The 26,232-nt window shown below is 41.8% G+C and overlaps 1 protein-coding gene across 1 annotated transcript; it reads right to left on the minus strand.

The window, feature by feature from the left end:
• Positions 1-1,958: 1,958 nt before the first annotated feature.
• Positions 1,959-25,901, minus strand: UPK3B (uroplakin 3B). Its single transcript, XM_044285607.1, has 6 exons — positions 25,835-25,901; positions 14,629-14,766; positions 14,322-14,526; positions 10,513-10,592; positions 5,385-5,514; positions 1,959-2,064 (listed from the first exon to the last, which is right to left on the minus strand). The coding sequence occupies exons 1-6, from the start codon at positions 25,887-25,889 to the stop codon at positions 1,959-1,961; spliced, it is 714 nt and encodes a 237-aa protein (XP_044141542.1). The 5' UTR covers positions 25,890-25,901.
• Positions 25,902-26,232: the final 331 nt, after the last annotated feature.

The following is a 26,232-nucleotide window of genomic DNA, read 5'->3' on the forward strand; positions in this document are numbered from 1 at the left end:
CTGTTGTTTGCATATATAATAGTGTGCAGCCATTCTGTTTTTTTGTAATTATGTTTGCTTCTTGGATATGCACCTGTGATTCTGAAGGTTTTAGTCTAAATTTTCTTGCAATATATTGGGGGTGGCACCCCTTTTAGACTGGACATGCCCATCTACCTGGGACTTCTGAGCAGAGTACTTTAGTAGCTGGTTCCTACACAGCCCTGAATATTGGAGGCTTTAGTAAGTCCAAAGTGAGGCAGTATCTTTAGTGATAGGGACCCATCTGCGGAAGCCACCTTGACGCCTGGTAGATGGGCCCGATGCATATGTGCGCTAAGAGCTTCCATTACTTATTCATACTCATTTATAGTCGGTATTGAACCACTTTTATCTACAATGACCCCCATTTCTTAGCTCTATTGTTTGCATATATAATGGTGTGCAGCCATTTCGCTTTTTGCAATTATGTTTGCTTCATGGATATGCACCTGTGATTCTGAAGGTTTTAGTCTAAATTTTCTTGCTCTGTATAGGACATAAATATCTGATTGGTGGGTGTCTAATACACAGCACCCTGCCTATCATTTGTTTGAAGACTCTGTGGTGCTCCAATTAGTGCTGCAGCATCCTTGCACCTTACCAAGCACAGCACTATACCTTGTATAACAACTCTGCTTGGTATTGCAGTTCAAGCCCCTTCACTTGATTGAAATAGGTCATGTGACTAATCAACATGACATCACTGGCCTTACCACTTACCAAAGCACCGCAGACTCTTCAAACTGCTGATCAGCAGTGTGCCGGCAGTTGAACTCCCACCGATCAGATGTCGATGAACTATCCTGAGGATAGGTCAGCAATATTGAACTCCCGGAAAAACTCCTTACATGTTTTACTTTTTAATCTTCTGCTTATTAAGATTTGAATTACTGGGAAATACTGGTTAGTACATTGGTTATGGAGTGTATGCAAGATACTTGTCCATATGAGTAGTACTATATGTGCACAGAGTTTATTTATTGTTTTTTCTTTAAATTGATCAATACCTTTTCAATATAAATGATAGTATATTGTCATAAATAAATAAAAATACATGTTTTTAAAATTGTTAAATCTGGCCTGAGGTCTTGTGATAGATCCAATAGTTGTGTGTACTTTGGCCACACAATGTGGCTATGTCACTTTTTTGGGTGTGGAAATTACTGGATAGGACAACTCACAAAGATAGAATGCCTTTTTGGGCTGGCACTATAGCAAGATCTACCTGCAGTCTCTTTCTCAGTGACACGAATAGAGCAAATTGCACATCTGTGATGTCCATAAGGTGTATATACAGTACATTGCTCTCATATAGGAATACATCGTTTATTCAATATAATGTAACGTAAAATTAGCAGTAAAAAATAGAAGAAGAAAAAATGTTTGCTTTTTAACTTTACAAATTCTATAGCACAAATTCTGTATTACATGCAGGATCATAACAAACTATAAGAATTGATAAGATACAAGTAGACACTATAAGAAAATGAACATATTGTAAATGTTAGGGGAGTTGTCCGGGCTACAGATATTGATGACCTTTCCTCAGGTTAGGTCCTCAATATCAGATCTGTGTTGTTCCGACACTGAGCACGCTTTCGATCAGCTTTTTTAGGCAGCTATGGCACCAGAAACTATACAGTGTACAAAGCGGAAGCAAAAGGCTCCATGCGTTGTGCAGTTTCTGGCACATTCGCATACTGCTGCTCAGCTCCCAGTCGCTGCTATCTGCTGAGCATGGCCATTCTGTGTATATGGAGCTGTCGGCTTCCAACTCTGTAGAATGTATAGTTTGTGGGGCCGCAGCTGCCTGAAACAGCTGATCAATGGGATAATCAGTGTTAAAACAACACAAATCTGATGTTTATGCTTTATTCTGATAGGTCATAGTTATCTATAGCTGAACAAGTCAGTAAAGCTGTCAATTAGGCCACTGGCTAAATATTTTTAGGTATATTATGTGTTTTATAATCCTTCATATCCAGTGCTTGAGGAACAGGGTATTCTATGTTTTCAGTCTTCTTGCAACAAATTATATTTTTCCTAAAGAATATAAAAAGAATATAATTTTACAAAGGAGTTATGGAGTTTTAATTTCTAACTTCATTCATGTGTAATAAAGCTTTATTTTTTTTTCAAGTAAAGCAAATTAATTAATGAATGAAATGTATCAGATGCACCCTGTAGTACAGAATTTTTTTTCCTACTAATTAAAACTTTCCTGGTGTTTTTAGAGTGTGGCCGTTTTACACTGGTGAATTGGCCAAATCGGCATTCACAAGAACGCTTGTTTGCCACCATTGCATGGCAGCATTTGAAGGCAGATCATATCTTTTAAGCTGGCCTAAAAATGCTATTGTCAGCAGAACATGTCAAGAACAAGCATTCCTTTGAACAAGAAATGATCAGCTTGTAATATAGTTTATTGCCATTCATTTTGGTGCTAAAATCCACTGGTCTGGTCACCGATTTTATTTTTTTTCTAAAACGAATGCCTTCATCTGTAGTTCTCCCCCATCAGATGCCCATTTAGATTAGCCTCTTCATTCTGCTACTATGCCCCCCACTCTGTTCTGGCAATATTCTAATGGATAGCAAAGTTACAGGGGGGGAAGAGACCTCAGCTCTCCTCATGAGGTGTATTCTTCTCCCTGTCTGTGATGCTGCCCAATCACAGTGGACCGCTTCACAGATTGGGAGAAGACGAGCTGTTCTTTCAAGATTTGGTAAATCTCATGAGAATAGGCTATATAAGTACAGTGAGTACTATGTTCACTTATATAACCTGTTCTCGTGAGATTTGGTTCACAAGTCAGCTGCAATTGAAATTGCCTTCTGCTAGACCCTAGGCGCTCTGTTTTATTACAGGTCCATTACTGTATCAGACCTTGGGTGTCACAACCAGACATCTGAGAAACTCTGACAGATGCCTTTCAGAACCTCCTCCTTGAGCTTTCTTTGTTTTGGTTTTCAGTTCCTCATCTCGTTAGCCTCTCTCAGCTGTCTTGTAGTTGGACTGATTGCATCCCTTTAAATTCCTCCCCATAATGCATTAGTGTGCGGTTTATACAACTTCCTGGAGTGTGTGTGCATGCTGATCCTATTTCCCAGTCTTCTACAAGATAAGTGTTGTACATTCATTTGTGATTTTATGTTTGCTGGATCCCAGGTGACCCTGACTCCCTCCGTGTCTAGGGTAGGGAGCCGGTGGTCGTGTCCCCTCACTATTATAGGGTGTTCAGGTGTTATACAGTCGAGGTACGAGGATATGCGATCATCTACCATTGGGATGTTCGCATAGGCTGAGCAGTCAGGGAGAGTGCCAGGTCTTATGCAGGGGTCTCCCTTTTTGTTCCTTAGTTTTGGATCCAGTGAGTCATATATTCATTTTGTATTGTCTTGTTTCCTGTACACCTTCCGTGACATTGGGATCATCACAGAATCCCAGTGATCATACATTTTATCACCATTTATCAACTAGCAAAGGCTAGAAGTCCTATTATGTCTCCATACCAAATGTTTAAAGTGGTTCTCCAAGACTAAACTTTTTTTAAAGACCTCTTCTGAGTGGCTGGACCTGCAGTTGGGTTCATACTAACCTGGTCCCTGCCATTGGATTCTAGCTGCATTGCAACAGGCTGTTGATTCCTCGAGACCCGAGCCCTGCAGAGATGGCTCAGGAGCAATGCAGCCAGAATCCAGTAAGTATAAAGATAAGTATAAACCCCACCGTGCATCCAGTCACTCTGAAAAGGTCTGTTCAAAAAGCTTAGTCTTGGATATCCTCTTTAAGGTCTAATTTCTTTTTTAGTAACACCCCCCCCCCCCCTTTATTTATGCTTTATCTTAAAGGGAATCTGTCACTCGGTCAATCGAAGGAAGTCAACCAGCATTTTGCTAAGAGAATTTGTCACTAGTTTATTTTGCCTTTAGAGCAACAAAAAACTGGTGACAGGTTCCCTAGGGTTTCTACCACATCGTTTTGACAAATTTAGCTGTCAGACACTAGCGGTCCGCTAGTGCAGGGGTGCACAACCTGCGGCCCGGGGGCCACATGCGGCCCTTGATACTATTCTGTGCGGCCCCCAACCATCTGGTAACAGACATGTATGCCTATGTCTTGTGGCTGCTCACATGCATTTTTCATGTATTTCTCCCATTAGATGGGAGTCCTAGAAGTGCAACTAGACATTAATGGTATATAATGTGTGTTCAATATGCCATAAGTACAATATTTCAGTTGTTAATACACCTTTAAATTTAAATTGCGGCCCTCGTCATTGGTTCAGTCTGGCAATGTGGCCCCCAACCAGGAAACGTTGTGCACCCCTGCGCTAGTGTCTGCTCTACCAAACAATACTATTATAATAGCTTTTTGTGCAGCTGTTTCCATAAAAAAACTAACTTTTATTGATATGCTAATGAGCCTGTAGGTGCTATGCAGGCGTCTTTTCAGCACCTACAGCCGATGACCGAGATGTCTATGCAGACAGCAGTCAGACATTCACTACGCCGAAGACAGACGCGCATGGCGCAGGCGCGAGAATTCGTCCGCTGACTCAGAGGTAGGATCGCATTCCAGAGGAGATGGGCGGGCTGGAGGGACGCGCTGGGCGGCATTTTGTGAAGGTAGACTGAGCCTCTAGGTGCTGAAAAGACGCCCCCATAGCACCTAGAGGCTCATTAGCATACCAATAAAAGTTAGTTTTTATGGAAACGGCTGCACAAAAAGCTATTATAATAGCATTGTTTGGTAGAGCAGACACTAGCGGATCGCTAGTGTCTGACAGCTAAATTTGTCAAAACGATGTGGTAGAAACCCTTTAAACAAATGGCAAATTCAACAGCAGAACCTACCTTTACTGTAAGGAGCCAAGTACCCATGTGTCCATCACAAGGCCAGGACAGAATATTATCTAAACTTTATACTGGTGCCTGGCTCTTGCCTTTATTGTTTACTTTTTTTACTCACAAATTTTTATTAGAAAATCAGAGCATACAACATCTTCCATAGTGTCACAGTACAATGTAAACTTCTCATCCAATGTCTTCTATTTTGGGAGTCTGTACTGTGATGCCCAAATTATATTGTATGTCATTGTACTGTGACACTATTGTTTACTTTTTAATATTTTTTTCAATAGGCAATTGTCTTTTTTTTAACAGGCAATTGCTGCTTCCCATGGAAATGAATGGCAGGCTGTTTTGAGACATTTTTAGGAACTGATTTCTAAAACTGAAATATGCTAAAGTCAGTGCCAACTGTGAACTGGCTCTTAGAGGCTGTTCTACCACATGGAATTATTTTCTTGTCATTAATCATATGCAATAAATGTAATATTTAGCATGAAAACTTTATTTACCTTCCCACAATGAATGTCCCAATAAGACAAACCACAAAGGTAGCTAACAGGATTGAAAGGATGGAGGTTATGACAATCATACCCCCACTACGCCGCCCAGGCCATGTGTCAATTGATGATGATACCTTTCCTGTTTAGTAGAGAGAGAAAAAATATAATTAATACAAGAAAATATATATGTTCACTAATAATCATCCAAAATTAATTATGCCACTTTACATCCCTCTAAACACTCACCATAGATGCAGACCACTCAACTGCTATGTGGCTTGTGGAGATAAGGGGGCCAGTGCTATACTATTTCTCCTGCTTTAAGATATAGAGCCACCACTAGTGGAGCTCAGCACATAGGGATTTTCACAGCTTCCATTGAGTTTAATAGTTGTGAATAAAATCACATACAATGAACTTCCCCTAGTGGTGTTGCCGGTTTTATCATGTACTGTGCTGTATGAGGGAAAATGGGGATTTAGAACTGTCAGTTGTATGGTGTAAATGTAAGTGCAGTATATTACAGCTACAGGTCTGTATTACTAGTATAAAAATGTTGTGCTGTACGACTATTCAGAATGCTGAAAGCATACACCTGACACATTGTATTCAAGAGGAGAATGCTCGCCGAGCCTAACTGTGCAATGACTGACAGGCTGAGGAGTATGCAGCCTATTAATATCTGCCCTGAGGGTTGGGGAGAGGCAGTGGAAACATTCTGCACATGAATACACCAAATTCAAAGTATGTGACCATTGTATTTTTTCAGCATTCCTAATAGTCAAACAACACACCATTCATTTGTGCTGTTTTGTCTACTAGTAGTATGGACCTGTAGCTGTATTGTGCTGCCCATACATAGGACGGCATGGTAAGTTGACAGATCCATGTTAATCCATTCAAGACCCATGATGTTCAAATGCAAGGACGGGGGCCCATTCCAAAACCACTGCTTTTAGGCACCGAGATAGCTTGTCCCATTCCTGTGCAGTAGCAAAAAAAAAAAGCTTACATGTTTTTTTAGTGTGTGATAGTATCCTCTGGAGGTGTCTTGTTGGGGAATCCATAACCTTGTACAGTCGTGGCCAAAAGTTTTGAGAATTACATAAATATTGGAAATTGGAAAAGTTGCTGCTTAAGTTTTTATAATGGCAATTTGCATATACTCCAGAATGTTATGAAGAGTGATCAGATGAATTGCATAGTCCTTCTTTGCCCTGAAAATTTACTTAATCCCCAAAAAACCTTTCCACTGCATTTCATTGCTGTCATTAAAGGACCTGCTGAGATCATTTCAGTAATCGTCTTGTTAACTCAGGGGAGAATGTTGACGAGCACAAGGCTGGAGATCATTATGTCAGGCTGATTGGGTTAAAATGGCAGACGACCTGTTAAAAGAAGGGTGATGCTTGAAATCATTGTTCTTCCATTGTTAACCATGGTGACCTGCAAAGAAACGCGTGCAGCCATCATTGCATTGCATAAAAATGGCTTCACAGGCAAGGATATTGTGGCTACTAAGATTGCACCTCAATCAACAATTTATAGGATCATCAAGAACTTCAAGGAAAGAGGTTTAACTCTTGTTAAGAAGGCTTCAGGGCGTCCAAGAAAGTCCAGCAAGCGCCAGGATCGTCTCCTAAAGAGGATTCAGCTGCGGGATCGGAGTGCCACCAGTGCAGAGCTTGCTCAGGAATGGCACCAGGCAGGTGTGAGCGCATCTGCACGCACAGTATGGCGAAGACTTTTGGAAGATTGTCTAGTGTCAAGAAGGGCAGCAAAGAAGCCACTTCTCAAAAAAATAAAAAATAAAATAATCAGGGACAGATTGATCTTCTGCAGAAAATATGGTGAATGGACTGCTGAGGACTGGGGCAAAGTCATATTCTCCGATGAAGCCTCTTTCCGATTGTTTGGGGCATCAGGAAAAAGGCTTGTCCGGAGAAGAAAAGGTGAGCGCTACCATCAGTCCTGTGCCATGCCAACAGTAAAGAATCCTGAGACCATTCATGTGTGGGGTTGCTTCTCATCCAAGGGAGTGGGCTCACTCACAATTTTGCCCCAAAACACAGCCATGAATAGAGAATGGTACCAAAACACCCTCCAACAGCAACTTCTTCCAACAATCCAACAACAGTTTGGTGAAGAACAATGCATTTTCCAGCACGATGGAGCACTGTGCCATAAGGCAAAAGTGATAACTAAGTGGCTCGGGGTCCAAAAGTTGACATTTTGGGTCCATGGCCTGGAAACTCCCCAGAGCTTAATCCCATTGAGAACTTGTGGTCAATCCTCAATAGGCGGGTGGACAAACAAAAACCCACTAATTCTGACAAACTCCAAGAAGTGATTATGAAAGAATGGGTTGCTATCAGTCAGGAATTGGCCCAGAAGTTGATTGAGAGCATGCCCAGTCGAATTGCAGAGGTCCTGAAAAAGAAGGGCCAACACTGCAAATACTGACTCTTTGCATAAATATCATGTAATTGTCGATAAAAGCCTTTGAAACGTATGAAGTGCGTGTAATTATATTTCACTACATCACAGAAACAACTGAAACAAAGATCTAAAGGCAGTTTAGCAGCAAACTTTGTGAAAACGAATATTTGTGTCATTCTCAAAACTTTTGGCCACGACTGCACACAGCAGTGTAGCAGAGTATGGATTCCTAAGCACAATAGGAACCTGAACTTAAAGGGGTTGTCTCACTTCAGCAAGTTGTATTTATCATGTAGAGAAAGTTAATACAAGGCACTTACTAATGTATTGCGATTGTCCATTTTGTCTCCTTTGCTGGCTGTATTCATTTTTCCATCATTTTTCCATCACATTATACACTGCTTGTTTCCATGGTTATGACCCCCCACCCTGCAATCCAGCAATAGAGGTTGTGCTTGCCCAACCTGCTCCCGCAGTCTCGGCCACCAGAGAGACTGGCACTTTTTCTTATAGAGTGCAAGCTCTGCCACCACTGCTGGACTGCAGGGTGGTTGTAACCATGGAAAGGAGCAGTGTATAATAGGATGGAAAAATGAATCTAGCCTGGTAGAGCAGACACTAGTGCCTTGTATTAACTTTCTCCACAGTACATAATAAATGCTACTTGCTGAAGTGACACAACCTTTTTAAGGTGCCTATTTCACTAGGAAAAACTTTTTAAAAATGTGTAAAGGTTTAGGTACACTTTAACTGCAGTTGGTACTACTGTAAGTCAGGTACTATATTATATGAGCATTATTGATAGCAACATCACACTTAAAACGGTTGTCTTGGTTTCTTTTTCCATGCTCACTCCCCACTGCTCTGTTCGAGTTCCCTGGCTCTCTTCCATGGACTTCTGGTTCCCACCTTTCACCTTCTGCATGGACAGGGTTACGTGCACCACTGAAGTCAATGACACATAACCCAGCAGTTAGTGTTGAGCGAATTGATTCGTTCTAACACTTCATTTTAATAGGTCTCTGTGGAGGCAAAATTCGTTTCATCCCAAAGACGTCTGTGAATTAATTGGGTATTCATTTCGACATCTTTAAAAACATTTCAAATTAGCGATCCACAATCTGAAGTCAGGTTTGGTACCGAGGTACCAGTCAGTAGCAAACCTGACTTTGGATTCTGAATTTTAAATGCTTTTAAAGATGTACAAATGAATACTGAATTCATTCACCGAAGTCTCGAGCGACTTTGGCCTCCACAAAGGCAATACATTTCAATGCTGTACGGAGACAGGTCTCCGTACAGCATTAAAATTAGGTGCTTGAACGAATCAACTTCGGATCTATGCTGAAGCTCGATTCACTCAACACTACCAGCAGTCATAATGGGTTCATTCATCAAACTGGTGTAAACTGTAGAACTAGCTTAGTTGCCCATAGCAACCAATCAGATTCCACCTTTCATTTTCCAAAGGAGGTGTCAGTAATGAAAGGCGGAATCTGATTGGTTGCTATGGGCAACTAAGTCAGTTCAACGTTACACCAGTTTGATAAATGACTCCATTAGTGCCATAAATGTGCAGTACCTTACTGACTTTCCAGGTACGACCTTGGTTCTACACCTTTTCTATGGATCTCTGGCTTTCTTTCTCTCAGAGGTAGTTGTCTCGGTTCGGCTGCTTCTTCAGGCAGCTTTTAATCTCAGAGTTGATGGTTCTCTAGACGAGATTTCTCTTAACGTCTACTTCACAGTGGCTCACACATGCACGTATCGCCTCTAGCTCTGTTCAGCTAAGACTCCCTACCATTAGCAGGATAAGCCCATTACACTGGGAAACTATGCTAAAGCTGCCAATGTTAACTATTTGTTGCCCATACATAACCATGTTGGATACACAGTGCATATAGAAAAAAGTGCTTTTACAACAAATCACAACATTTAAAGGGGTTGTCCGGGTTCAGAGCTGAACCCGGACAAACCTCCATTTTCTCCCAGGCAGCCCCCCTGACAGGAGCATCGGAGCAGTTCATGCTCCGATGCTCTCCTTTGCCCTGCGCTAAATCGCACAGAGCAAAGGCATTTTTTTGAGATCCGGTGACGTACCGGGGCTCTCCATGGTGACGTCACCGGCACTGATGGGCGGGATTTAGCCCAGTAAAACGGCTAAAGCCCGCCCATCAGATCTGGTGACGCCACCGAACACACTGCTGGGCGGAAGTTTCCGCCCGGCAGTGTGTTATTATAAATAAAAGATCAGGGGGTCTGCCTGGTTGAAAATACGGGTATGTCCGGGTTCAGCTCTGAACCCGGACAACCCCTTTAACTCTTAGCAAACAATTAACTCTTAGCAGTGATCTGTTGGGTCATTGCAATATTATTTGGATTGGAAGGGTACAGATTTTGGATTGGGTCCCTAGAGTTTAGTACGTTACACCTTTTTACTTGTATTAAGGATAAGTCTGCACACAGGGCAGCACTTCCCAGATAAGATGTCCAGACTCCAGACATTCTCTTACACAGATGCTAAATTCTCAGATCTTTTACCTCCATGACCCTAACAATCAGAAATAAGGATAAGGACTCGGTCTATATTAGGAAGTCCCAGGTCCTCCCAAAAGGCAAACGTAGGGCTACAACGTGATGTGAACAGTGCGCTAGAATAAATACAGCATATTCATAGCCAGTCATTACATTATATTACCTTGGCTGAGTCTGATTATGGGAGACCAGCTAGTTTGATCCACTAGGTCCATATTAGGATTGACCACAACAAACTTAACTCTGAAAATAAAAAAATACAAAAAACATCTATTGTTATCTTTTCTTACGACATTTTGAAATGTTGAGCAAATACTGTTTATTTACCAGAAACCAAGTGAGCACAAAGCTAGTACGACTACATGGCTGCTGTATGGCTCCTGGTTTGGAGCCTTACTGCTAAAATAATACCATAGCTGCCAAAGAGGAAAACAGGACCATCCTTACCAGTGGAGATAGCTGGGTGAACAGAGCCATAATTTATTGCTCCAATCCAAACTCTATAACAGGAAACTAGTTAGTACTGGTCTACTCATAAAGGGCAAAGGGACCATTTTGGCCCCTTCAGACTGAAGGGCCTCAGCCAGACTGCAACCACCGTACCCCTATATTTATGCCATTGCAGTTTTATTTAACTTTAAAGGGGTTTTCCGAGATATTAACACTGGAGATAGGTCATCAGTATGTGGTCGGTGGACATCCGAAACCCGGGACCCTGCCAATCAGCTGTTCGAGAAGGCAGTGGAGCTCGCAGTAGCCCCGCGGCCTTCTCACTTCTTTCACTAGGTCGAGTGACGACATGTTCATCTGTCACGTGGAAGTGAGGGTTGAGCTGCAATGCCATGTACAGCCGCTGTACAATATATGGAGCTGTGCTTGGTGAGCTGAGAGATGGCTGATGCCTTCTCAAACAGCTGATCGGCGGGGGTCCCAGGACGACCTATCATCCTGAGGAAATCTTGGAAAACCATTTTAAGTGATATGCTTTTTTAAGCTATGTGTCACTTCAGCAAGTGGCATTCATCATGTAGAGAAAGCTATTACAATGTAATACTGTAATTACTAATGTATTGTGATAATCCATTTTGTCTCCTTTGCTGGCTGGATTGATTTTTTCCATCACATTACACACTGATCGTTTCCATGGTTATGACCCCCCTGCAATCCAGCAGCGGTGGTCGTGCTTACACACTATAGGAAAAAGTGCTGGCCTCTGGGACCGTGAAAGTGCACGTAGGCTGGCGCTGTTTCCTATAGTCTGCAAGCATGACCACCACTGATGGATTGAAGGGTGGTCGTAACTATGGAAGCAAGCAGTGTATAATGTGATGGAAAAATAAATTCAGCCAGCAAAGGAAGCAATATGGACAATCACAATACATTAGTAAGTGCCTTGTATTAACTTTCTCTACTTGATAAATGCTATTTGCTGAAGCGAGACAACCCCTTTAACCCCTTCCTGACATATGACATAATAGTACGTCATGGCGGCAAGTGACTTGCCGCATTTTGACGTACTATTACTTCATGGTGATCGGGCAGGCATCGGAGCCGTGCCCGCCCGATCACTGCAGGGGTCCGGTAGTCCCTGATAGCCAGGCCCCTGCTGTATTCGCCGGCATCGCTGTAAAAGCCGATGCCGGCGTATTAACCCGTTCTATGCCGCGGTCAGCACTGACCGCGGCATAGAAGGTGCATGCGGGGGGCGGGGACCCGATAGGTGACAAGGCAGCCCGCTGCATCGGGACCTGCCTTCTACGGGTGCCCAGGAGATCCAGCCTCAGGCTGGGTCTCCTAGGCAACCTGTTAGTGTATTACTCTGTGTAATACACTAACAGGCAATGCATTACAATACAGATGTATTGTAATGCATTGAAGAGGGGATCAGACCCTCAAAAGTTGAAGTCCCAGAGTGGGACAGAAATAAAGTTAAAAAAAAAGTCCCTTTACCCTCATTTTCTAATAAAAAAAATAGGAAAAAAGGAAAAGACACACATTTCCAGTATCACCGCGTCCGTAACGACCGGCTCTATAAATATATCACATGATCCACCCTTTCTGATAAACACCATAAAAAAAATTTAAAATAAAAACTGTCAAAAAAGCAATTTTTGTCACCTTACATCATAAAAAGTGCAACACCAAGTGATCAAAAAGGCGTATGTCCCACAAAATGGTAGTGTAATAATGAATGATCAAAAAATCATATGTACCCAAAAATGGTACCAATAAAAACCTCAACTCTTCCTGCAAAAAACAAGCCTCTGCAAAAGACGATCAGCAGAAAAAATAAATAAAAAATGGCGTTCAGAAAATAGAGACAAAAACTATTTTTTTTTCAAAAAGGCTTTATTATGTAAAACTGAAACAAACAAAGAAGACATATTTGATATCATTGCGTCCGTAACAACCTGCTCTATAAAAATAGCACATGATCTACCCTGTCAGCAGTGATGAGCAGCAGGGGTTATATTCGAATTCGCAATATTTCGCGAATATTTTGTAGAATATTCGTTGAATATTCGTGAATTTGAATATATTTTTGCTCAAAAAATCGGCAAGGTAATTATTGCGTAATATGCGAAAATATTACGCAATCAATACAGACGTGAGTCAAAAACTAATATATAGCACTATAGAATATAGTGCTATATATTCGTTTTTTAGAATATTAGTAATTTTTTTCCATCTGAAGTTATGATTCCTCCCTGCTTAAGTTGCTTGCCCTCACCCAGTATCATCGCCCCACCAGTGGCCCCCCTAACCCAGTATAATCATCCCCAGTGGCCTCCTCACTTACCCATCATTGCTGGAGCTCTGGGGAGTTGGCGGTTCTTACAATCTAAAAGTTCAATGCAAATTTTCCAATACGTTGCCTGGATGGTTCTAATTGCAGTGAGTCCCAAAGTGAAGTGGATCCTTATTCACAAAAACAGTACATGTATAAAGAGGGGCCGCACAAAATTCCAAACGAATAGAACTGATGTGCGTCTTCCACCAACTTTCAGCAAGCACACACTAGCTTCGTTAGGCTCCCATAGTGAAAATCCGTATTTTAAAATTCATAAACATGGTTTATTATACTCACATACAAATGTGATAAAATGCGCAATGATAAAATCAACACAGATCATTGCGCATTTTATCACATTTGTATGTGAGTATAATAAACCATATTTATGAATTTTTAAATACGGAGTTTCACTATGGGAGCAATATTTAATAATCTGTAGGAGGCACAACAAGAACAACTGTGCAGAGGACCTACTGGTCGGCTTCCTTTTGAGGAGCATATTCTACTTATACGCTTGTGAGTATAACATAGAGAGGAAGAACGGCTGGTTGTTGCAGAGCTTCACTATGCACGTGTCTTCTTTATAATCTCACAGGATGTTAATTGAAAGAAACGCCTAACAAAGCTAGTGTGTTCTTGTACGGTTATTACACACTGAATGCGCACATCTCCCCACGACAGGGCCAAGCAGTGTAAACGTCATCACACCTGGCCCTGTCAAAGTGCAGACGACACAGCAGTTGCAGAGAGAGCAGACCCTCTAGGTGTAACGGCAACACCCCCTTTGCTCCTAGAGGCTCATTTGCATATATAAAACATAATTTTTCTCAGCAATACCGGCACATATGAACATGGGACCAACACAGATGCCTTCAACTGCCAAGCAAATATGCTACAGGTCAGCCAGTTTCATAGGTACAAATCTGCTGACAGAGCCCCCTTAATGTCTTCTTCTTAATTAATAAGTGGGCTAAATTGAGGAACAAAGCTGTTTTCCCCAAAAAACATCAACACAGACAGAGCTGGTTATGGAGGAGCTGCTCCTATTCGCTTCGCTGAGAGCAGGTGATGGGTGGGGTCTCAGATACTGATGGTCTATTCTGAAGATAGGCCACCAATATAAAAATCCAGGACAACCCCTTTTAGTATCATACAATCATTCAACAGTCTATACTTACTGGTATTGACCAGGAGAAGGTAAAGGTCCATTGCAGTTGGAAGTACCAGAGCAGGATGTATCATTACCAACTCGAATGAATTGAGCTTCATTGTTGCAGGGGTAAGTGCTCTCAGAGTCTCCAAGAATGCGATAGTAGGCCGAAGATGCAGATAAAGAATAAAAAGGAGCAGTTGACAACTGAGTATCTTTCAATCCTGCTGCAACTAAGGACACATAACAGCAAAACAATGAAAATGATAAAACAGTTCAATCTTTTTTTTATTACCATGTTCTAATTCTTATTGAGGATTGTAGGAATTCTTTACCTGTACTGTTAGCTACAATTAACCATACTGCATTATTTGAGGTAAAGACGCACTGTGGCTTGTCAAGAACAAATGTTGTAGCTGTAATCTTTCCTGTTAAAGATTTGGCAGTCAGTTGTGGGGTATAAAAGGAATAATCTAAAAAAAAAAAAGAGAAACACAGATAAACATCTTTCCTTCTATTTTGGAGTTCTGTTACAGTATTATGCCAGAGGATCATGCCCTCACCCATAGGTTTATGGCAGCACACGGAGGTTGCACAACATCCTATTATGGAGCCACATAACCTCCATGTGCAGCCACATAGATTCCATTGGTTGCATGACACATATTTTTCTGTAATAATCTGTACAGATCTTTTATATTTGAGCTTTCATTAGAAGGTGTGCAATACCCCAGATTGGGTATCTGCAAATTTTATTTTCTATGTCATACACATACACTGTTACACCAGCAGATGGTGTATGGGTGGCACTGAGCCACTGAGAATGGAGCTAACCACTCTCCCGCCCATCCCTTTTGATATGAATAGGCTGGTCTTACTTCCTGTCAAGAATGAGAGCTAGCTAGGCTAGTGAGGAGACAGGGAGCATGTCCATCAGCATGTGCTCCATAGGGCCACAGGACCGGAAATTGTCTTGTCTGCGAGGAACATTGCTCCATGGAGACAGAAAGCGCCAAGGGCTGCAGTAACCCATCAAGCTATGATGTTGCAATTAGCAGAATGACCAGCTATGACAGCTTTACAGTCCCTGTTACAAGCTGAGGGGATAACTAGTTCACCACAGTTAAGGACAGGCAAACCGAAAGCCTGCCTTATATAATAGACATCTACGGCCACAAGAGTCAGTTTATAGCGATAGTGAGGGGAATCAGGAGAAAGGGGCTTTGTCAACTAGCATATTTCTGAGTGCCATCAATTGGCATCTAACCAGCCACCATACTTCATCATCTGGTGACAGAGATTGCACCATGTACTTGATATTGCTGGATGTACTAAGTAAAGAAAGCCATTTGATGTTCTCTTAGTATGCCCGAGTCCTTCACACTTTTCCCCGCACCAAACCCCAGGAAGCAAAGGCCTGAGGGAGTGCACCGTGACACAACATCTCATAAGGGTTGACTACCACTCCCATCCTCTGCACTGGCTGCTCAGGGTATCTCTCTGCGGGTGTAGTTGTCGTTTACTTTTACATCTATTTACAGTCATGTGAAAAAATTAGGACACCCTTTGAAAGCATGTGTTTTTTTGTAACATTTTTAATAAAAGGTTATTTCATCTCCGTTTCAACAATACAGAGAGATTAAAGTAATCCAACTAAACAAAGAAAACTGAAGAAAAGTCTTTTCAAGATCTTCTGTAAATGTCATTCTACAAAAATGCCTATTCTAACTGAGGAAAAAGATAGGACACCCTCACATGTATTCCCTCTTAAATTGGCTCAGATCTCACACAGGTATATCACACCAGGTGCACATAATTAGTAGATCGTTACTCTGCATGTTGAATGAGGCTTGCCCTATTTAAACCTCAGACATTTAGTTTGGTGTGCTCCTGACTGTTGAAGTGAGAGTGAGCACCATGGTGAGAGCAAAAGAGCTGTCAGAGGACTTCAGAAAAAAGATTGTAGCAGCCTATGAGTCTGGGAAGGGATTTAAAAAGATCTCAAAAGATTTTGAAATCAGCCATTCCACTGTCCGGAAGATAGTCTACAAGTGGAGGGCTTTCAAAACAACTGCCAACATGCCCAGGACTGGTCGCCCCAGCAAGTTCACCCCAAGAGCAGACCGCAAGATGCTAAAAGAGGTCTCCAAAAACCCTAAAGTGTCATCTCGAGAACTACAGCAGGCTCTGGCTACTGTTGATGTAGAAGTACATGCCTCTACAATCAGAAAGAGACTGTACAAGTTTAACTTGCATGGGAGGTGTGCAAGGAGGAAACCTTTGCTTTCCAAGAGAAACATCGAGGCCAGACTGACATTTGCCAGAGATAAAGTTGACAAAGACCAGGACTTCTGGAATAATGTTCTTTGGACAGATGAGTCCAAAATTGAATTATTTGGACACAACAGCAGAGGACATGTTTGGCGTAAACCAAACACAGCATTCCAAGAAAAGAACCTCATACCAACTGTGAAGCATGGAGGTGGAAGTGTCATGGTTTGGGGCTGCTTTGCTGCAGCAGGACCTGGTCAGCTCACCATCATAGAATCCACGATGAATTCTACTGTGTATCAGAAGGTGCTTGAAGAACATGTGAGACCATCAGTTAGAAAATTAAAGCTGAAGCGGAACTGGACCATGCAACATGACAATGACCCAAAACATACTAGTAAATCAACCAAAGATTGGCTGAAAAAGAAGAAATGGAGAGTCCTGGAATGGCCAAGTCAAAGTCCAGATTTGAATCCCATTGAGATGCTGTGGGGTGACTTGAAAAGGGCTGTACGTGCAAGAAACCCCTCAAACATCTCACAGCTGAAAAAGTTCTGCATTGAGGAGTGGGGTAAAATTTCCTCAGACCGATGTCGAAGACTGGTAGATGGCTACAAGAACCGTCTCACTGCAGTTATTTCAGCCAAAGGAGGTAACACTCGCTATTAGGGGCAAGGGTGTCCTATCTTTTTCCTCAGTTAGAATAGGCATTTTTGTAGAATGACATTTACAGAAGATCTTGAAAAGACTTTTCTTCAGTTTTCTTTGTTTAGTTGGATTACTTTAATCTCTCTGTATTGTTGAAACGGAGATGAAATAACCTTTTATTAAAAATGTTACAAAAAACCACATGCTTTCAAAGGGTGTCCTAATTTTTTCACATGACTGTATATTGATTGGATGATTATAAAAAAAGACATCCTGTTCAACAGAGTAGTAATTTGAGCTTCTGTCTCTCAATTTATCATTGTGGCCAGGAGGGATCCAGCAATGGTGATGAGCTGTGAGCAACGTACAAAGATCCTCTCAAATTTCCATTTCATATGGATGCCAAGCACAGCACACAACTTTCAAATTAAGGGAAGACATGTTACCACTTCTGATGTGTCTGTTTCAGTCAAATAAGTTTATTCAACATGAAATAGTTTATTCTTTTGACTCTATATTGTGTTATTCCTCTAATATTCCTGCTAGAAGTTTATGAATAAAGGTACAACTGGTTGTTACTATTTGTGTCCCTGCACAGTCTATCACTATCCAATCAGTGCTGCCAAGTGCATGGACAGACTGTTACGGTGGGGAGTAGGGGAACCCCCCCACCGTACAATGATGAATGGTGGGAAATGAGAATAGGCCTGGAAACCAGGATAAGGGAAGCAGGTCACCTCCTAAAGCCACCCCAATCCAATCCCTGACATCCTAACTGTATGAGCCAGCCTCGTGGGTAGGGGGGCTCATAATCTGGAACCTGGGCCCTTCTGACCCTAATGATCCCTGAAATAGGAGACAGGAATAAGAGACAACCGGTACATCCACGACACGGATGAACCGGTGTCTCCCACAGGCCCAGCAATAGAGGAAGGGAAAGTTGGAAAACTGGAGGTAGTTATCTATTAAAACTTAGCGTTTATTTCATTCTAGGTTAAGAGAGTACAAACAACATATAAAGTGCTAAATGTGTGCACACCACCAATCGTGCAACAAAAAAATCTATAAAAAAACGGACAATATTGCCATAGGTGCCCAGTAGCAGCACCAACCACACAGCCAAACTTCAAAATCTCCCAATCGGGTATAAATTCCACAACATATAAGGAACGGTCTTACCGGTAAATGGAAGTCATCTGGATATCGTCTTGAAGTTCCAGTGGTCAAATTTTAAACAAAGGGCAGGGTCCTAGGACAAAACTCTGTCCCTGGATTGCCATGTCAGGTCTAGAATTCCCCGATTACCTCCTAATACGAAGTCATCACCCTGACAAGGGCGGCCCCGTTCGCAACCTCTCCCTAAAAGATAAGAGGCCCTGGACGTCCCTGCCTCCGGATATTAGTAACTAAAGGACCCCTAGAAGCAGAATAAATTACTACGCGTTTCGTCTACAATGTTGATAGCCCTAGACTCATCAGGGGATTAAGGGCTTAAAAGGGGTTGTCCGTTTACATCTGATGCATATCTAATGTGCTATAAACGTCCGGGAGGTGGTTCTCTATCTCTGAATGGACGTTTCTGAACGTCCATTCAGAGATCGCAGATGCACGCTAATCGTGCAGCTGCAGATCGTGTTGCCCGCTGTCAGTGACAGCAGGGCAACCCAGAGAGAAGGCAGGGACAGTTCCCACCGAGCGCTGAGTATACAGAGCAGAAAGTGCTATGCGGGGCCGGGAGAGTGCAGGAGCTGTCGGGTCTTTCACAGACCTCGATCAGCCCTGCACTGAGGCTGATTCCCCAAGTAAGGAATTTAAAAAAAAATTAAAAAATTGAAACAAATCTCTAAAATAGACATATTTGGTATTGCCGCGTGACATGATCCACCCAGTCCGATAAACACCATAAAAAATAAAAAGTAAAAACCGTGTAAAAAAAAGCCATTTTTGTCACCTTACATCACAAAAAGTGCAACACCAAGTGATCAAAAATGCGTATGTCCCACAAAATGGTACCAATAAAGCTGTCACCTTATCCCTCAAAAAATGAGCCCCTACATAAGAAAATCGCTCCAAAAATATAAAAAACTATAGCTCTCAGAACATGGACACATTAAAACATCATTTTTTGTTTAAAAAATGCTATCATTGTGTTAAAGTGAAAAAAATATACATAATAGGTATCGCCGCGTCTGTAACAACCAGCTCTATAAAAATATCACATGACCTAACCCCTTGGAGAAAAACCGTAAAAAAAAATTATGATAAAAACTGTTTAAAAAAAAGCCATTTTTGTCACCTTACATCACAAAAAGTGCACCACCAAGTGATCAAAAGGGCGTATGTCCCAGAAAATGGTACCAATAAAACAGTCACCTCATCCTGCAAAATATTAGCCCCTACATAAGAAAATAATAATAAAAAAAAAAAATATATAGCTGTCAGAACATGGACACATTAAAACATAATTTTTTTGTTTCAAAAATGCTATTATAGTGTAAAACTTAAATAAATACGAAAAAGTATACATATTAGGTATTTCCACGTCCGTAACGATCTGCTCTATAAAAATGTCACATGACCTAACCCCTCAGGTGAACGCTTTAAAAATAAAAACTGTGCTAAAACAACAAATTTTTGGGTCACCTTGCCCCATAAAGTGTTATAATGAATGATCAAAAAATCATATGTACCCCAAAATAGTACCAATAAAACTGGCACCTTAGCCCCTAGTTTCCAAAATGGGGTCACTTTTTGGGAGTTTCTACTGTAAGGGTGCATCAGAGGGGCTTCAAGTGGGACATGGCATCTAAAAACCAGTTCAGCAAAATCTGCCTTCCAGAAACCATGTGGTGCTCCTTTTCTTCTGCACACGGCCCTTACATCAGTTTACGACCACATGTGGGGTGTTTCTGTAAACCGAAGAATCAGGGTAATAAATATTGAGTTTTGTTTGGCTGTTAACCCTCCATGTGTTAAAAAATAAAATGTATTAAAATGGAAAATCTGCCAAAAAAGTGAAATTTAAAAATTTGATCTCCATTTTCCTTTAATTCTTGTGGAACACCTAAAGGGTTAACAAAGTTTGTAAAAATCAGTTTTAAGTACCGTATTTTTTGCCCCATAAGACGCACCTAGGTTTTTGAGGAGGAAATTAAGAAAAAAAATATTTTGAACCAAAATGTGTGCTTTTGGTGGGATTTGAACTAATGGTAGCCTGTGAATGACACTATTATGAGGGTCTGTGGATGGCAATGTTATGGGGGTCTGTGGATGGCACTGTTATGGGGGTCTGTGGATGGCACTGTTATGGGGGTTTGTGGATGGCACTGTTATGGGGGTTTGTGGATGGCACTGTTATGGGGGGTTTGTGGATGGCACTGTTATGGGGTCTGTGAATGGCACTGTTATGGGGGATCTGTGGCTGACACTGTTATGGGGGTCTGTGGATGGCACTGTTATGGGGGTCTGTGGATGGCACTGTTATGGGGGTCTGTGGATGGCACTGTTATGGGGGTCAGTGGATGGCACTGTTATGGGGTTTGTGGATGGCACTGTTATGGGGGTTTGTGGCTGACACTTTTATGGGGGTCTGTGGCTGACACTGTTATGGGGGTCTGTGGCTGGCACTGTTATGGGGGTCTGTGGCTGGCACTGTTATGGGGGCATCTGTGGATGGCACTGTTATGGGGCATCTGTGGATGGCATGACACTGCTATGGGGGGGATCTGTGGATGACAGATAAATAGCATCTTATGCTATTTGACATCCACAGATCCCCTCTATAACAGTGTCAGCCACTGTGAATGACCCCCAATACAGGGGCTGGGGGCTGGCATCTACACTAGTTTTTAAATGGCAGCGGGGGCCCAGTGCAGTAATTGTATTCCATTGCACCGGGCCCCACTCACTGTACTAATGGTATCTGTAACTGCAGGCATGCAATGGTTAACTATAGATATGTTCGATCCAGCACTGAGCAGCCTATACTTACGATACTTACGATCATAGCAGGCTGGATGCTGGAGGCAGGAGGCTGGGCGGGCGGGCACTGGCAGCGTAACTTCCTATGTCACGTGCCTGTGCCGCCTGCTTCATTCATAAAGTGGGCGGAGCAGGCACGTGACGTAGGAATCTACGCTGCCAGTGCCCACCCACCCGCCCAGCCTCCTGCCTCCTGCCTCCAGCCTACTATGATCGTAAGTACAGGCTGCTCAGTGCTGGATCGAACATATGTATAGTTAACCATTACCTGCCTGCAGTTACAGATACCATTAGTACAGTGAGCGGGGCCCGATGCAATAGAATACAGTGACTGCACTGGGCTCCGCTGCCATTATAAAACTAAAGGCTGGCCCCCAGCCCCTCCTCCCTCCTCGCTGATACACACTCCGGCCGTGCTGTGCAGCTTGCGGTCAGTGGTGTATCAGTGTAAAAATGGCAGCCTTCACCCCATAAGACGCACTGCCATTTTCCTCCCACTTTTGGGGGGGGGGGTGCGTCTTATAGGGCGAAAAATATGGTAACTTCAGGGGTGTAGTTTCTGGGGTCATTTATGGGGGTATCCACTATGTAAGCCCCACAAAGTGACTTTAGACCTGGTCATTAAAAAGTGGATTTTGGCAATTTTCTTAAACATTTTAAGAATTGCTTCTAAAATTCTAAGCCTTCTAACGTCCTAAAAAAAAAAAATATGACATTTCCAAAATGATGCCAACATAAAGTACACATATGGACAATGTTAAGTAAGAAATATTTTATGAGGTATCAGTTTCTGTTTTAAAAGCAGAGAAATAAAAATTTAGAAAATTGCTAATTTTTACAAATTTTTGGTAAATTTGGGATTTTTTCATAAATAAAGGTGAAATATATTGACAAAATTTTTTGAGTATCATGAAGTACAATGTATCACTAGAAAACAATCTCTGAATGGCTAGGATAAGTAAAAGCGTTCCAAAGCTATTACCACATGAAGTGAGATAGGTCAGATTTGCAAAGTTAGGCCTGGTCAGGAAGGTGGCAAATGGCCCGGATGTGAAGTGGTTAAGCTCCTACCCCTTCTATAAGTGATAGCTGCGCAGGAGATCAAAACATTGCTTAAATACGGATCTATAAGTAAAGTCTCCCAATGTTTAGAGACCTGGGTAGAAGTAGTATCAAAAGTGGAGGTCCAACGCACAGGGAAACGCCTTGCATTCATGCTGGACAAACAACACCAAAAGACCAGACATGAAACAACAAGACGTACAACACACCCTTAACATAATCCCACACCAAACATCAACACAGATAAGGTAGGGAACATAGAGGATACAAAAGGGATGACAAACTATGTTCAACAAGGTGGCCCTCAAGCTGGACAGATGGAAAGGTAAAAGATGGCAGCATAAATCCAGCTCCACCATAAGCTAAAGTTAACTAAAACCTCATGCTTCAAACACCAGTACTATACAAACCAAGAGGCTGCACCCAGCTCCACCTGCTCACACCTTAATCCCATACACACCAGAAATGGGAAGGGAACCAGGCTTAAAGGGAAAGTGTCGAAACATGCAACAAACTACACGTTGCCACTAGCAACAAGCATGCGCGGCTAAAGTGTCACGGTCCACTACCACCAGACCATGACACAGCCGTGACACAGACCTTCAACTGTTAACAATCAGTTGTACTTTGAGTCATACATTGCTAGCAGGGATAATAGAGGAACGGCACAACATACATTCATAAGAAACTGTGTTCCAGAATTGTTATTTTACGAGGAATTCAAGAAATTACTAAAACAGAGATGTCAGGAGGTGACAGGACCTATTTATGTCCCTTTTTTAGGTGTCACTTCTTCCAACAGTGGGAATTGTTAAATGGTATTACATAGCAACATATTGATACACTATTAATAACTAGAATTCATACAAGGATTCCTTCATTCCCCCATCTTGTTGATAGAAAACTCAACTGCATTAATAGAAACAGAAGAAAAGCAACCAAAGTATAGATAGTAGGGACATATACCGTATCTGTTTTCTGCAGAAAGTATATAGGGGATCATTTACTAAAAATTTTCTGGTGTAGAAAAGCAGCAAAGTTGGTCGCAAGTGCGTTTTACAACAAAATTTAGCTTTTTCCGACAACCTCACCACTTTTCCAAAAATTTGTCAGGGTGTGGGCGGAAGGAGGCACTCCTCTTGTGGCTTTACTCATTTAGCAACATGTGCTCACATTACAGCAGAGCTCCTGGGTGCATTAATATACTGTTCTGGTGCATGGACAGCGGAAGATGTCACTAATTTAAAGGTGTGCCTTTTAATAAATTGGTCGGATCTTCCACCAGAGGGGTTCTTACTAAGACTTGGGTGTCAAAAAATGATCTCATAGTGAAGCTAGACAGCAGAATGTCACCACCAGCTGAACTGCAATTCATTTTCATGTGTTATCTTGTGTAGAAAATTGCCCAGGCTAAATATTTAATATAATCTGCAATGCAAAAAGCAACACACGTCTGTGGAAGCTGGATTCTATCACAGCAAAATTCCAGCATTAAAAGAAATAATAAAAACATACCAATTAGGGCTCGTTCACGCGACCGTATGTCTTTTTCAGTGTTTTGCGGGCCGTTTTTCCCGGATCTGTTTTTCCGGTTCCGTTCCGTTTTTCCCGTATGGCATATACAGTATACAGTGATTACATGGAAAAAATTGGGCTGGGCATAACATTTTTAATAGATGGTTCCGCAAAGACGGAATGAATACGGAAGACATAGGGAGTACATTCTGTATGTGTTCCGTTTTTTTGCGGACCCATTGACTTGAATAGAGCCAAGGAACGTGATTTGCGGGCAATAATAAGATGTTCTATCTTTCAACTGAACATAAAAACGGAAATACGGAAATAGAATGCATACAGAGTACATTCCGGTTTTTTTGCGGAACCATTGAAATGAATGGTTCCGTATACGGAACGCAAAAAACGTTTGTGTGAAAAAGTCCTTATAGTGTGAAAATGATGTTTCGTGAATGTACAATAACACTTTTTGCATCTATGCTAGGTATACTCATACATAGACTATTAGAGTACATGTACACGACAGTGTTTTTCTGTGTTTCCGCACCAAATCCACATTAGAATCCACAGGATACTTGCAGATTTTGAAAACTGCACTGAAAATCTGCATCAAGATTTGAAATGCTGTGGATTTCAAAATCTGCATCAGGTGTCAATTTCATCACAGAGAAAATGTCCACTCCGTGTAGATGAGAGTTTGTTGATTACAACTATTTAGCAGGAAACTGTATTATGCTGCGGATTTTTCGCACAAAAATCTGTATGAAAAATCCATGTGTAATATGCTTATAACCTTAAAAGGGGTTTCCCGTTCTTAGAAAACCCGGCCGGCGCACATTCGTGTGCATGAGCTCTAAGAGCATCCTCTACCAACTTTCCTCCAACTCTCCCTGGAAACTGTCAAGTATTGTTAGTGTAACTTATCCATGCATTATATGACTTGTCCCTGGGGAGGAAGGGGGGGGGGTGCCACACTAAATTATCGGTGCCCTCTGCCATTCTTTCAGGATTGCAGTTTATTCTGTTTTTAGTCATTTGAATCCACATCACCTACATAAGGAATGCCCAACCTGCAGCCCTCCAGCTGTTGCAAAACTACAACTCCCAACATGCCCTGATAGCTGTTGGCTGTCTAGGCATGATGGTAGTTGTAGTTTTGCAACGGCTGGATGGCCCCAGGTTAGGCACCCCTTATCTAGATTATGAAATCCAGACATTAAACAGCTTAATAACATAACACGAATGGCACTTACAGTACCCCTGTACTTTGAAAAACTTTTGATGTCATAGAGACATATCAAAGGTTTTGATTGGTGGGGTCTGAGCGCGGAGACCCTGCCGGTGGTAGAAAAGAGGAGGCAGAAGAGCTCACACAAAGTGCTGATCATCTCTCTGCAGGAGAGGAAGCAAGACGGACTTGATTGAAAGTCTGTGAGCCAGTCTTGATTCCGTCTCCTGCACTGATGAGAGAGAGCACTCTGTGTGACCACTCTCTTAGTTTTACAGATCATCGGGGGTCTCAGCACTCGGACCCATGTTGCTAAGCCATATCAAAAGATTTTTCTAAGTGCAGGTACACTTTAAGGTTCATTACGTGATCTATTTTGCATGCATAATGAGACGCTTGAATAGTGCTTAATTTAGACATTAGTGCAAAATTCATTTAAATACAGAATATTTTAAGGTCCAACTTTCCAGGTTGTAAAATATAATACAAGTTGGGGTCTTAAACAGTTAGGATGAAACAGATTACTGGAGCAGTACAGATGCAGCCGAGCTAACCTTGATGGTTAACAGTCACGTTAAGTAAAAAATTGCACAAAAAGGTTAACTATTAACTCTTTCATTGTATTTCAATGACTTTTGTCAAAAGATGGCACGAGATAAAACTGTGATGTGTTATCAGTTTTAGCTTGGCTACAATTAGCACTTCTGTTTTCCTGGTCAAAGAGAGGGATCTATCTAAGGAACAATGAGGGACATTGGGTCAAAAGTAGGGTCTGTCCCTTCCAAAGAGAGACACAAGAGAGTAATGCGGATAAGAATTTGTGATTAATACACTACCTGCAGCCACGGCGGATAATGTGACAAGCAGCCACAGCTGAACGTGGAAAGACATTTTACAGATCTTCTTTCTTGAAGTCCTGCTGAGCAGAATCACGAAAGTAACGGTGGCTAAACTATAAATGCTAAAAAGCTTCCCTGTAAAATGACCCCACGTCTAGTAAGATGCTTCACATTTCTACATGCTTCACATTGATAAAAAAGAAAACACGTCTTACTTGTTTTTCTCTCTGCAAGCCATTGTACTAGTGTCCTGTTAGCAAGAGGCTAACATTTGCGCATTCTTTTGTTTCCACTGAAATGTCACCAAACCTGTCTAGTCATCTGAAACGTTTTTTTCCCTGGGGCGAAAAGCTTCACACGTTTCTGTCTGCTGTGTTTTTACAAATGCTTAAAAT

The sequence above is a fragment of the Bufo gargarizans genome, chromosome 3 (genome assembly GCF_014858855.1).
Source record: "Bufo gargarizans isolate SCDJY-AF-19 chromosome 3, ASM1485885v1, whole genome shotgun sequence".
Lineage (NCBI taxonomy): Eukaryota > Metazoa > Chordata > Amphibia > Anura > Bufonidae > Bufo > Bufo gargarizans.

Excerpts from the sequence above, each read along its gene's own strand:
- UPK3B (XM_044285607.1), bottom strand. The coding sequence starts at position 25,889 with ATGTCTTTCCACGTTCAGCTGTGGCTGCTTGTCACATTATCCGCCGTG. Across the intron at positions 5,515-10,512 it reads CATAATCAGACTCAGCCAAG|GAAAGGTATCATCATCAATT; the intron begins GTAATATAATGT and ends TCTACTAAACAG. Across the intron at positions 2,065-5,384 it reads GGGACATTCATTGTGGGAAG|GAAAAATATAATTTGTTGCA; the intron begins GTAAATAAAGTT and ends TATATTCTTTAG.